The sequence below is a fragment of the Corylus avellana genome, chromosome ca4, assembly GCF_901000735.1.
Source record: "Corylus avellana chromosome ca4, CavTom2PMs-1.0".
Taxonomy (NCBI): Eukaryota; Viridiplantae; Streptophyta; class Magnoliopsida; order Fagales; family Betulaceae; genus Corylus; species Corylus avellana.
Window position 1 is genome coordinate 7,930,443 of NC_081544.1, and position 13,041 is coordinate 7,943,483.

A 13,041-nucleotide genomic window follows, 5' to 3' on the forward strand; every position below is an offset into this window, starting at 1 on the left:
ATCATTGATCTAATTTATTCATTTATTCTTTTAATCTATTTAATATTGTTTATATGAGAGTTTTTAAAATCGAGGTTGTTACATTCTACCCACCTTATTGGAATTTCGTCCCCGAAATTACGGCATTCAATTTATCACATAACCCCAATATGAGCGACTCAAATTTTACTGTAACGTCTAAGCCTTAGTCATATTTTACACTTAGGTACTACACTTTTATACAGTACCATGATTTATCTACCAACTCAAAACATCAATCGGAGCATTTAATAATATCACTTCTTACCTCCAAGGTATCCCTAAACTTTTGTAGTTTTGAACAATAGCCATATAAGTAATCATAAAATGTCATTTACCGTGTATATATATATGTACTTACCGAGTGATATATCCGGTTAGAATAAATGTGGATATTTGTCCTGCATTTCTCGTTCTAGTTCCCAAGAAGCTTCTTCTACGTCGTGATTACGCCAGAGAACCTTAACTAGAGCAATGGTTTTTGTTCTGAGTTTCTGTTCCTTTCGATCCAGAATTTGTACCGGTAGTTCCTCATACCTTAAATTTGCTTGAATCTGAAGTGGTTAAAATCAATAACGTGCAGGGGATCATGTACATATCTTCTTAATGTTGATACATGGAACACGTCGTGCACCTCTGCTAGCTCAGATGGTAACTCAACTCGGTATGCTACTGGTCCTACAATTTCGGTTATTAAGAAGGGGCCAACATACCTTGGACTTAACTTTCCCTTTTTACCGAAACGCATCACGTCTTTCATTGGTGATACTTTCAGGAATACTTGATCGCCAACTTCAAAATTCACCAGGCGACGTCCTTTGTTAGCATAACTCTTTTGACGGCTTTGAGCTGTTAACATCCTTTTCCGAATTAATACCACCTTGTCTTTGGTGTCTTGGATTATCTCTGGTCCTACCAATTGCCTTTCACCAACTTTATCCCAATAAAGTGGCGATCTGCATTTGCGTCCATAGAGGGCTTCGTATGGTGCCATACCAATAGTTGCCTGGAAACTATTGTTATAAGCAAACTCGACAAAAGGTAATTATTGGATCCACTTAGTACTTTCCTTGACGAATCCAATTACCCTGCACTTTATTTTGGACAGACCAATTCTAATCCTATACTTAGTATTCATCAAGCTCGCAATTTGTGCTATGTGCAATTTTATCATATCATTAATTGTAGGTAATTCTATAATCATTTTCCTCCCTTAATTAATCACCGCCTAATACTTCACAACATTTTCTCAATCTCCTTATGATGAGCTAAGTATCATTATTTCCCTTTTTAGATCGCATTCACTATTTTTTTCTTATCAAGTCCTAGCAACATCAATTTCAAACAATTATTCGATCGCTAGTTCATACCTCAAAATGCCGTAGCCTTCTTCTCAAGCTCACTACGTTTCTTCGATTTTATTTAATCAGCGTTGTCAAAGTGGCTGTAAGACAATAATATTTTTCAACATCTCTATCTCTTAATATTCATGATCATGTACCACTAATATGATTATCATTTTCCTCAAAATATAGCTAGATATCAATCCTTATATGGTACCATGATTAGTTATTTGCTTAGGTACAACTGCTATAATTCTTTAAAGATAACAAAACAATCATATACTTATTTTAATTCTACATGACTATGCTAATGCTCATCCCTCAATGATGATAGTAATTCATTTATCCTTTCTCGTCCTGGTGTTTGTACCGACCAATCTTGCCCAAATGGTCGTGTACTTATATGACAAATCTTAGTGTATAATGCAGAAATGAATGAATGTGTAGCTCTAGAATCAAAGAGAGTACACACAAGAGTACCAAATAGAGAAATGGTACCTGTCACTATATCATTGTTCGCTTCATCATTCTCATCGTCATCTACGGGGGTCAACGTATATACTCTCGCTTGAGCAGGCCTTCTTTGTTGGAAGTCATTCCTTTGTGCTCCAGCTTCCCCCGTAGTATTCATCGGACAATCCTTCTTAAAATGCCCCTTTTGACCACATCGAAAACAGCCAGTACTTTCGCTCCTGCAATCTCCAAAATGCATTCTTCCACATTTGGGACAAGCAACCTTCTGACTTCCTACAGGAGGAGGAAAAATCTTGTGGTCCGTCTGTTTGGAGCCAGTCCCTACGACAAATTGTTTGGATGGATAGGATGCCGGAGGCATTGACCGTTTCCTATGTTCGTAAGCTGCAGATGTCTCACGAATTGCCCTCTCAGCAAGGGATGCTACGTTTACTAATCGAGCATAGTTTTTGATCTCATGGCAGACAACTCTTTCCTTGATACGAGAGTTAAGGCCATTTTCAAAACGTTCTGTCTTTGATACTTCGTCAGGAATAAGATTAATACCAAACCTGGCTAACTCAGTGAATTTAATTGAGTATTGTTCCACTGACATAGTACCTTGCACCAAGTTCTGAAATTCAATAGCTCTTAACTGCTTTTGAGACCTTGGGAAATATTGCCTATTGAATTCCTCAACAAACCTTTCCCACGTGATAACAACACCAGGTCCTATCAGCTCTACCTGGGACTTCCACCACTTAAGGGCTTCACCAGTTAGCCTTAATACGGTGTATGTCAACTTTTCCTCATTTGTACACTTGAGCGTGTCATGCAGCAGTTGGATATCTGAAATCCAAGCTTCAGCTACTGTATGTCCTTGAGTCCCATTGAAAGTACGAAACTGCTGATCAGTAAAGTCACGCATCGAGCAACCGATACGCTCGACTGGTGCAACAGGTTGAGACATCCATGAAATTGCTTCCATGAATTGCCTAGTAATATCTCCCATAAATTGGACTAATGTTGGGTGTACACCATCATGGAATGTTGGAGGTGGAGGTGGAGGTGGAGGTGGTATTTCATTGTTTTCATTATGAGGTGCTTCGCCTTCCTCAACGACAGGTACATCACGTCTTCGTACCATAATTCTGTACAAATTAATTAACGACTTATCTATATCAAAGCAAACAACAAAATCACTCAAACATGTAAATAACATAGTTGTGCTTCTATCGCTAATACTTTATTCTCAAACAAAAGTTTTTATAAAAAGTTATGAGTATTTTATTTAGTGAAGCTCTTGTGTTGTATATACCCTAGTCTAGTATGATACTAACTTTCCCATAGAGCAAACCGCTCTGATACCATAATGTAACGCCCCGATATTTGAACTAGCAAATATCGAAGTCGTGACGCTGCAACTTTAGAAAATACAATCTTACAGCGGAGTATGTATATTTTTTTTTCTTTCTTCTATGACCTAGGAATAACTTACACAACACAGTTGAGCTGACTGAAATACCTCGAGGTGATATATTATTAAATAAAATGGAAACATGGTTTTCATTACAACATATGTACACACTAGGTGTACCAAATATATGCCACAGACGGCACCTAAATTAACATAGTAATATCTATTAAGTTTACACACATCACCATACATAATAAAAGCGATTAACATAAATGAGACTTGCTCCATAGAGTAAGCATAAATCCTGCAGCAGATGGTCTATCAACCATCAAAACCAGTAAAAGGACCATCGTCCTCACTTTCTATCCCTGCATCAAGATCTATGTAAAGATGACGTTATCATATTTACATAGGCAAACAAGTGAGTAATCTATTTTCCTAGATATAAAGACTAAAAAGACTAATTTGAACAAATAAGATTAAAGACTAAAATATATAATAATGAATAAGTTGTGAATGCAGCGTAATGACAGATTAGTTTGTGTTTTATGATAATCTTTCTTCAGACCTCTTCTCATGAGCTCTCAGCCCGCTTACGTCCGTTATGTCCCTCACACTTTAGAGGTTTACCTGTTTGGTGCTGGTAACTACACCGCCCCAGCTTAGTTATATATTAGGCCTTTTGGACGGTTATATACCCCCATCCACTGAGATACCGACAGTTCCTCGCGGCAATCCACCCAGCTTGTTCTTAAGGTGGCTATCTTATCAGGCCATTTTATTAGACACATTATGCAGTAGTTGTATTGCAAAATTATATCAATAAGACAAAATAAGAATTCCTATAACAATAAAACAAAGCTAGTACTCAGTAAGTATATCCATACTTACACTCCTTAGTGTAGTATTCTGCTCCACTTCTGCATATAATACATACATACAAACAATACTTAGTTCATTCTCCAATAATATCATTGTTTTAAAGACACTCATCTTTTTATATTTATTTATTATCCGTCACTTCATCTTTACTTACTCATTTTATTATATTAATATAAAATAGTCATATATAACTAGTTAAATGACTGAATGTAAATGTTAAATGCATATTTCGGGGATGAACTCAAATAGTCTTTACCGCCAGAAATATGAACAGAAATTTAAATGACATAAAAGAAATGACTGAATGTAAATGTTAAATGCATATTTCGGGGATGACCTCAATTAGTCTTTACCGCCAGAAATATGAACAGAAATTTAAATGACATAAAAGAAATGACTGAATGTAAATACTGTAAAGTAAATAATATATAGATAATATTATAAGTCCTTAATTGATTTTGTCCACTAACTCTTTATTATTAATTCACTTGTTCCATTACTTTATTTTACATTATACGCTTTATTGGGTTTTTAAACAATTAAATGAGGACAAGTAATAAAAGCAATAAATCATGATATTTATACATGAAACACTTACCCAATAATCCTTTAGAAGTAAAACTCCACCAAATCTTCTCTAGGTAGCTAGTTTTAGAAAAACGCTTGAACACTACAAGAAAGATCTAGGCTATATGGTATTTGAGTAGAACTAAGAAATAAAATGAAAGGAGGAGCAAACAATTTTACTTGTTCTAAGATTGTAAAAACTCAAGTGAAAGTGAATTTAGCTATAGGCTCTATTTATAAGAGAATGGATGGTTATGATTTATTTTTACACATTTGATCTAAGGGTTGAGATGTATTTAATCAAAAGAATGAACCTAGTCCATATTTCATGCTCTATACCAATTGATATTTTCGTCCAAAATGAGGGCAGTGTATTCCGATCCATTTTTCAATGTCCAAACATACTCCGATTGACATGAAATTTTGAGAGTAGATAGAGGACTCCGAGACAAACAGTTTATATTTTTGGTTCGACTTCATCCGAGTTCGTTTGAGTCTATTTTTGGCCTGTACAAAGTTTCCTATTCAACTTAGGCTTTAATCTATTTGCATTCCCACTTGGCCACTTGCCTTATTAAATCATTATAATCATGATATTTACTATAATCATCATTACTAGAAGACTTTAAGCTTTCAACAAAGGTGGCTAGCCTTGGTATCTTTCTTTAGCAGTTTTAATCTCATTTAGACAGTATGAAAATTAAGACACTGCTTTTTAGGCTAAAAAACTGAAAAGCTTCAAATTAATTTATGACTTCGCTAAACACCAATATAAATAATTTATTCACTAGATTGGGTTTAATTATAAACATATTAGTGAAGCTAAATTTTAGAATTGAAGTGATATACAAAATATGTCAAAAATCAATGTAATATACCTTTAACATTAAATAGTTATTTAATATCATTAATCCACATATCATTGTTCTAATTTATCGATTATATTTTTAATTTATTTAATATTATTTAAATAAGAGTTTTAAAATCTAGGTCGTTACAAGCATGCATCAAGAATCTTAAGTCTACAACATAACCCAAAAGTACTAGTTACCATAAGCATCCGCTTAAGCTTACAATAAGTCATCAAGCATCTTCCGAATTGAATCATCCACAATAATCGGATGCTTCGCAGTATCCATCTTCTGCTAAATTATTTATAACAGCGTAGATGTACATATAGAGAAAAAAGAGAAATAATACAAGGGTAAATCCGACATCTTAGTGAGTATAAATGCACATGAAGTACGCGTCTTTAAATGGTGAACTCAGCTAGTTATAAAGCACATGCAGCAGTATGAGGTATATATATATATATATATATATATATATATATATATATATATATATCACAAACTGTTACAGTGCAACTGTTACAGTGCAATACCCATGAAAAAATAAAAATAAAAATCCATCACAAATTGTTACTGTACAGTACCTTTAAAAAAAAAAAGCCATAAAAAATCGTTACTGTGCACATTACTATGCAGTGCACAATGACCTGAGAAAAATCATCATCTTAGTCACTCTACAGTATATTTTTTTTTAAAGAAAAAGCCTCGCACGCTTACTGTACACGCAATATCACATTACTGTGCGTGTACAGTGATCTATCATTGCATACTATGATGGATTGCAGATCACTATGCATGCACGGTAATCTAAATAAAATTTTGAAAAAAAAAATCACAACTTTACTATGTAGAAATGGTGGAAGAACATAAACGCATATATAAAAAGGCATAGTAATCATACAAACCACATAAAATAACACTGAATACTAAACAGTGAAAAGTTTTACAAAAGCAAATGAGTTATATGGAGAGAAAGAAAATATTAAGGTGAGATTATTACTTGGTAGAGGGCAGAGAGATGGACAACAGTGACGCACACTGCTTCAGGGCGGAGAAAGGATGAACGAGACAGAGAGGATGAAGAAAAAAAAGAAAGGAAAAGAAGGGTTTTAATATATTTAAGATGGGTATTCTTGGTATTTTTTTCATTCCCGCTCAAAAAAATGTAACTATTGCACCAAATATCTTTTTAATAGAAATCGCGATTTTGTTTTAAATTCACACTTTTTCAAATAAGCACCCTCTAATCAGTTTATGGAAATCGCAGATTTTTTTGCGATTTTAAAATTTGCATTTTTAAAATCGCAATTCTAAACACCCTAAAATTGCGATTTGATTTAAAATCATAGATTATTTTTTAAAAAACACACTCCCAAACGCACCCTATATATGATTTTTCCTTTATATATATATATATATATATATATATATATATATAGCAAAACCCATCTTTTTTTCCCCTCTTTCTACATTTTCCATTTACATAAATGCTTTATCACTAGATCGAACACTTGCAAAAGATCTTTCTACATTTTTCCTTCTTTTTATTGGGAGCAAGTGCTGTCTGATTCTTTAATTTTTACATGATATTTTATTTCTTTCTATTCTTTCTGTCTATGATTGACAAACCCTCTCTCTATGAAAGGAAAAAAAAAAAAAAAAATTAGAAAAATTTGCAGCATAAATTTTTAGATTAATCTTTTTAAATTTTCATTAATTTTGACGTTGTCTCTAAACTTTAGCCCGGCCAACCCCAACCATAGGATTGGTTTTCGAACCACCCTACCTTCTTTTTTTTTTTTTTCATTTTTTAATTATACTTTTTACAATTTCATTATAATATCCAAACATATTTTCAAATATCTGTTTCCTCAATATTCACAATTAAAAAAAAAAAAAAATACACTTATCAAGCCTAACTCTACACGAAACTCGCTCAAAGGCTGAAAATACAATATTCAAAAAAAGACCGTGTACTTGTTTTCTTTTTTAACTAAGCAGTAGTACTGTAGGCTGTCTCCTTATTTATTTATACAAAGTAAATCTAAGCAAAAAGATTTGGGGTGATATGACTGTTACGAGGGTACAAACACGTCATAATGCCTATTTGCCCCCGAAATCAAACCCTCACCACTTTATTATCTACCGAACCCACTTAATCATAGATTATCATTTAATTAACTAATTAATTTCCGACAGCAAACTTGTTTTCTCTTACATCTGTTTGCTCAGTTTTGTACACTCTTTCTCTTCTCTTTTAAGAAAGAAAAAACCATTGGTGGCTTTGTGCCTGGTTCTGCGTGAGATGTCAACATCACTCCAAACCACGACAACCTTGAAAGAGAGAGAAGCAAACAAATTATTCTTTTTCTTCTTCTTCACCTCCACAGTGCTTGTGCAAAGTAGGGTTTGTTTCAGATTTTTGGCTAAATTTGGCAAAATGCGGCTTTTTAATTATATATACTCTATTTTAGCAAAACCCATGTTTCTTTTCCTTTTTCCCCCATTTTCCATTTACAGAAATGCTTTATGATCAGTAGAACACTTGCAGAAGATCTGCAGAATCGAAAGATTTTTGTGTCTGAAGAGGTAGATAGAATTTTATCTCTCTTTTTTTTTTTTTTTTTAGGAGCAAGTGCAGTGTGATTCTTAAATTTTACAACATCCTCTCTCTCTTTCGTTTTTTTTTTTTTTTGGTAGAAAACGACCGTGGACTGATAAATTGGCTTGTTTGATGTAAAGGGTCGGATTTTCCCAGAAAATGATGAGAAAGAAAATTCCTGATCAAGAAGATTTACAGGACAAGGGCTGAGCTCTAATGGCTCTCTGTGTTTTCTCAAGGTTTCTCTCTCTCTCATGCATCTTTCTACTTATAGAAACAGGTTTTATATACTTATAACAAAAGATGTCACTGTGTATGCATTTAGATCGTTTTATTCATGCATTCTCCGATGGTTTCATCAGTTTGTGTGTGTGAAAGAGATATGGTTTGGCCAGCTGCTCAAAATAAAGAGCCATTAAGCAACAAGACTGAACATACTAGACTGATTGAAAAATATGTACTATGACGCATCAAATAAAGAAGAAAAAGTACTAAAATAAAGTGCAACAATTAATCTAGGAAAAACTCTAATTACATTTGCCCTATCGCTATAGAAAAACATAATTGGAACTCACTAAATTTATTGATGAAGTCTAATTTCACATAATAAAGAAACTTTAGACTAACAAATCAATCAACATGGTTGTACTGTTATTTGACTAACAGATACCACCTTTAGACTTGTAATGTCAATGTGTGGAGAAAATTCAAAGTGCGTACAATCTATTATGAAGTAGTTGAGATAATCAATATTATTTTTGTTTGAGAAGAAAGAACATAATTATTCTACTCTACATGATAAACCAGTAAGAACAGAAGTAAAACAACCACATTGAGAATTAGTCAAATAATACATGCAAAATAGAGAGAATTAGTAAGTTGTTTGTTTATAAATTTATTGTCTTGTTTGGGAGAGAATTTCTTTAAAAGGCCTGAATATTTTGTTGTTCGTAATGAACAAACAAACCCTCAAGAAAACACACCCAACAAATAAACAATCACTCAAGCGACCGCTAGCACCAACAAAGGAAATTCAAATCACCCAAACGGCTAGCATCAACAAGGCAAGAAATTTATTACTTTTCACGTGCATGTCATCCACATACACCTTCATATTCCTTCCGATCATATTTTTGAACATTTTACTTACCCGTCTCTGGTACGTAGTCCCTGCATTTTTTAGCCCGAATAGCATGCCTTTGTAGCAATACAATCCCAGATCAGTTATAAACGTGGTCTTTTCTCGGTTAGCCTCATACATATAGATCTGATTGTACCCCGAGAATGCGTCTATAAAACTAAGGAGATCATGCCTTGCTATTGAATAGACCAAAAACCAATTCGAGAAAGCGGGAAACTGTCTTTCGAACATATCTTGTTCAAATACGTAAAATCCACGTACATCCTCCATTTGGCTTTGGGCTTCTTTACCAGCACTATATTAGCAAGCCAGGTGACATACTAGGCTTCCTCAATAAATCCTACTTGGAGCAACTTCTCCACTTCGTCCGCTATTGCTTGATTTCATTCGGGAGCGAAATTTCTTCTTTTTTGCTTCACAAGTCCTACTATTGGGTCAACATTCAACTAACAAACGATTACCAAGGGATCTATTCCCGGCATATCCTTGTGAGACTATTGAACACTGCTTTATTAGTTGTGTCAGAGCATTAATTGTGTCATTAAGTCTCTTAAGAATGATTTTTGCTGGTTTCATTCTTTTGTTTATGGGGCTAACAAAGGTGTGGATAGGAAGTTGCTTTGGTCCAATCTAGGTTCTATGAAAGTGAAAGTTGCAAATAATCCTTGGATGATTTGTGGGGATTTTAATGTTGTGAAGAACTTGGCTGAGAAGTGGGGCTCTGATAGGTTGAATTCTTATGAAGTGGAGTTTGGTCAGTGTTTAAATGATCTTGAGGTCTTGGATCTCAACTTTAGTGGCTGCTTTCACACTTGGACCAACAAAAGTGAGGAACCTCGATTTGTGGCAAGGAAGCTTGATAGGGTTTTGGAAAATGAGCATTGGATGAGCTCCTTTGGCAAGACTATTGTGGAATTTCATTTTGGAGGCATTTTAGATCATTCTCCTGCAGTTATTTTAGTAGGTATTCTTCAAAGTTTTGGACCTAAACCTTTTAAATTCTATAACTATTGGCTGGAGGATAAAGGTTTCTTAGATTGGGCTAAGGAAGGCTGGAATATTCAGGTTGCTGGGGTTCCTATGTATCAGTTGTATGTGAAACTCAGATCTATGAAGGCTGTGTTGAACAAGCAAAATCTGGTTTGTTTTGGGAACTTGAAGCAGAGAGTAATGCAGGCTCGTGACAACCTTGATTTAGCTCAAAAAGATGTTATTGCTTCTTTTGGAAGGGCTGACTGTTTGCTTAAGGAGAGGGAGTGTCTTCATGCTTATGTTTCCTAATAGAAGATGAGGAATCTTTTTTAAAGCAAAAGGCTAGGAATCAATGGCTGCAATCAGGGGATCAGAATAACAGTTTTTTTCATCGTTCTCTCAAGGTGTAGCATGCAAAGAATACCATTACTCATTTGTGGGATGTGTAAGGTAATAAAGTGGTTGATGTGGAGCAAATCAAGCAGGTGGCTGAGAATTTTTACAAAAAGTTGTTGGGTACTAATCAGATCGACTTCAATGAGACTAAGACAGCTTATTCCTGTGGCTATTTCTGCTAGAAAGGCAGCTTTGTTGGAGAGGGAAGTTACCTCAGAAGAAATTAGAGACACCTTGTTCCACATGAAAGCAAATAAGGCCCTTGGACCTGATGGCTTTTATACTGATTTCTTCAATTCTACTTGGTCTATTGTTGGAAAGGAGGTGGTGGCAGCCATTAAAGGTTTTTTTTGGTTCTGGTTTGCTACTTAAAGAAGTGAATGCCACTATTCTTACTTTGGTTCCTAAGAAGGTGAACCTTTCTGCTATGGGGGACTTCAAACCTATAGCTTGCTACAATGTCCTTTACAAATGTATTACCAAGATAATTTCTAATATGATGTTACCTCTGTTGGCTGATTTAGTAAGCATGAATCAGTCTGCTTTTATTCCCTCTAGAAGTATCTATGAAAATGTCTTGCTGGCTCAGGAAATTGTTAGAAATTACCATAAAGGAAAAGGGAATCCTAGATGTACTTTGAAGATTGATATCATGAAGGCATATGATTTAGTGAACTGGGATTTCATGATTCATTGTCTATACTGTTTTGACTTTACAGCAAAATTCCTAGGTTGGATCAAGGAGTGTATTACCTCTCCTAAGTTTTCTGTATGCCTAAATGGTACTTTGGTTGGATATTTTGAAGGGAAGAAGGGGTTGAAGCAGGGTGGCCCTTTGTCTTCTTATTTGTTTGTCCTAACTATGGAGGTCTTCTCTAGGATAATGGCTGATCATACAGGTGCTATCTTAGGTTTCATGTTTCATCCTAAATACTTGAAAATGAAGCTTACTCATCTTTGCTTTGCAGATGATTTACGTATGTTCTCTGAAGCTAGGTTGGGATCTAGTAATATCATTAAAGCTGCTTTGGCTGAGTTTGAGGAGCTTTCTGGTCTAAAGGCCAACCCTTCAAAGAGTTCTTTCTACTGTTCTGGAATTTTAGAGAGGATTAAGCAAAGTCTAATGGAAGAATTGCAGATGAAGAAGGTCATCTACCTATGAGATACCTTAGGGTTCCCTTCATTTCTTCTAGACTTTTTGCAGCAGATTGTGAGGTATTGTTGGACAGAATTACCGGTCGCATTGATTCTTGGTTGTCTAGGAGTCTCTCTTATGCAGGCAGACTCCAATTGCTTTCTTTTATTTTGTCTAGCCTGCAAGTCTATTGTATAGGCATCTTTATTCTCCCCAAGAAAATTCTTAAGGCTATTGAGCAAAAGTTAAATAGGTTTCTTTGGAATGAGAAGGATGTAGGGGCTGCAAAGGCTAGTGTCTTGGACTAATGTATATTTTCCTAAGAAGGAGGGTGGTTTGGTTTTGAAGAGGTTAGAAATCTGGAATCAAACCTCTATGCTTAGACATATTTGGAGCCTTTTTGCTAGTTCTGGTTCCCTTTGGGTGGCCTGGATTAAAGATAAGTTTTTGACAAAAAAGAGCTACTGGAGTGTTGGCATCCCTCAAAATTGTTCTTGGTGCTAGAGGAAGTTACTCAAATTGAGGGATGTTGCCAAAAGATTCTTGAGGTTTGAGGGGGTGAAAATATTCATCTATGGATGGATTTTTGGCGTCCTTCTGGAATCTTGTTGCAGAAATATGGGTATAGGGCTGTTTATGATGCTCAAAGTAGTGTGGAGGCTAAACTTTCCTTTGTTATTCATAATGGGGATTGGTTATGGAGGCCAACTAGATTTGTGGCTTTGGTGGAAATACAAGCAAGGCTCCCTGAAATCAATTTTGTTCCTAGCGATAAACCTATTTGGACTGCTTCAAGGAAAGGTACCTATCTAAGTTCAGATACTTGAGAGTTTCTAAGGGAGAAAAATGAGCAGATTGGTTGGTGGAAGCTGGTTTGGTTCCCTCTTGCTATCTCTAAGCAAGCTTTTATTTTATGGCTTGTTATGAAGGATAGGCTGGTTACAGGGGATAGTTTGCTGAATTGGGGATAGAAAGGTGATGTCCAATGCTTGTTCTGAAGAAATCAAATAGAGAGCATTGACCATTTATTCTTTGAGTGCAGTTTTTGTTGTAGAATTTGGAGGTTTTTTATGCTTTGTTTTAAAGTTGCTAATCCCCCTGTGATATGGGAAGATCTTCTGCAGCTAGGATGCAGTAATTGAGGATGTAAATCACTTAAAAACCTGCTTTGTCGTCTGGTTTTGGGCTCTGCAGTGTACAATTTGTGATACACTCGAAATGAGCTTAAGCATCCAGGTAAGCCAAACATAGAGCAGTAGATTTT

General features: G+C 35.1%; 1 protein-coding gene and 1 long non-coding RNA gene across 4 annotated transcripts in view; one reads left to right on the plus strand and one right to left on the minus strand.

Moving 5' to 3' along the window:
* Nucleotides 1-1,668: 1,668 nt before the first annotated feature.
* LOC132177993 (uncharacterized) lies at nt 1,669-2,961 on the minus strand. Its single transcript, XM_059590463.1, has one exon. The coding sequence runs from the start codon at nt 2,959-2,961 to the stop codon at nt 1,669-1,671; it is 1,293 nt and encodes a 430-aa protein (XP_059446446.1).
* Nucleotides 2,962-7,814: 4,853 nt separating this feature from the next.
* The window catches only part of LOC132179951 (uncharacterized), a 7,386-nt gene continuing 2,159 nt past the window's right edge, over nt 7,815-13,041 (plus strand). The window contains exons 1-3 of one of the 3 annotated variants that reach the window (XR_009439995.1): nt 7,815-7,933; nt 8,052-8,120; nt 8,274-8,372. This is a non-coding gene — a long non-coding RNA (uncharacterized LOC132179951). Of the gene's footprint in view, nt 8,121-8,231; nt 8,373-13,041 lie in introns of all 3 variants that reach the window. The other 2 variants (XR_009439996.1, XR_009439994.1) reach the window with 2 other exon arrangements.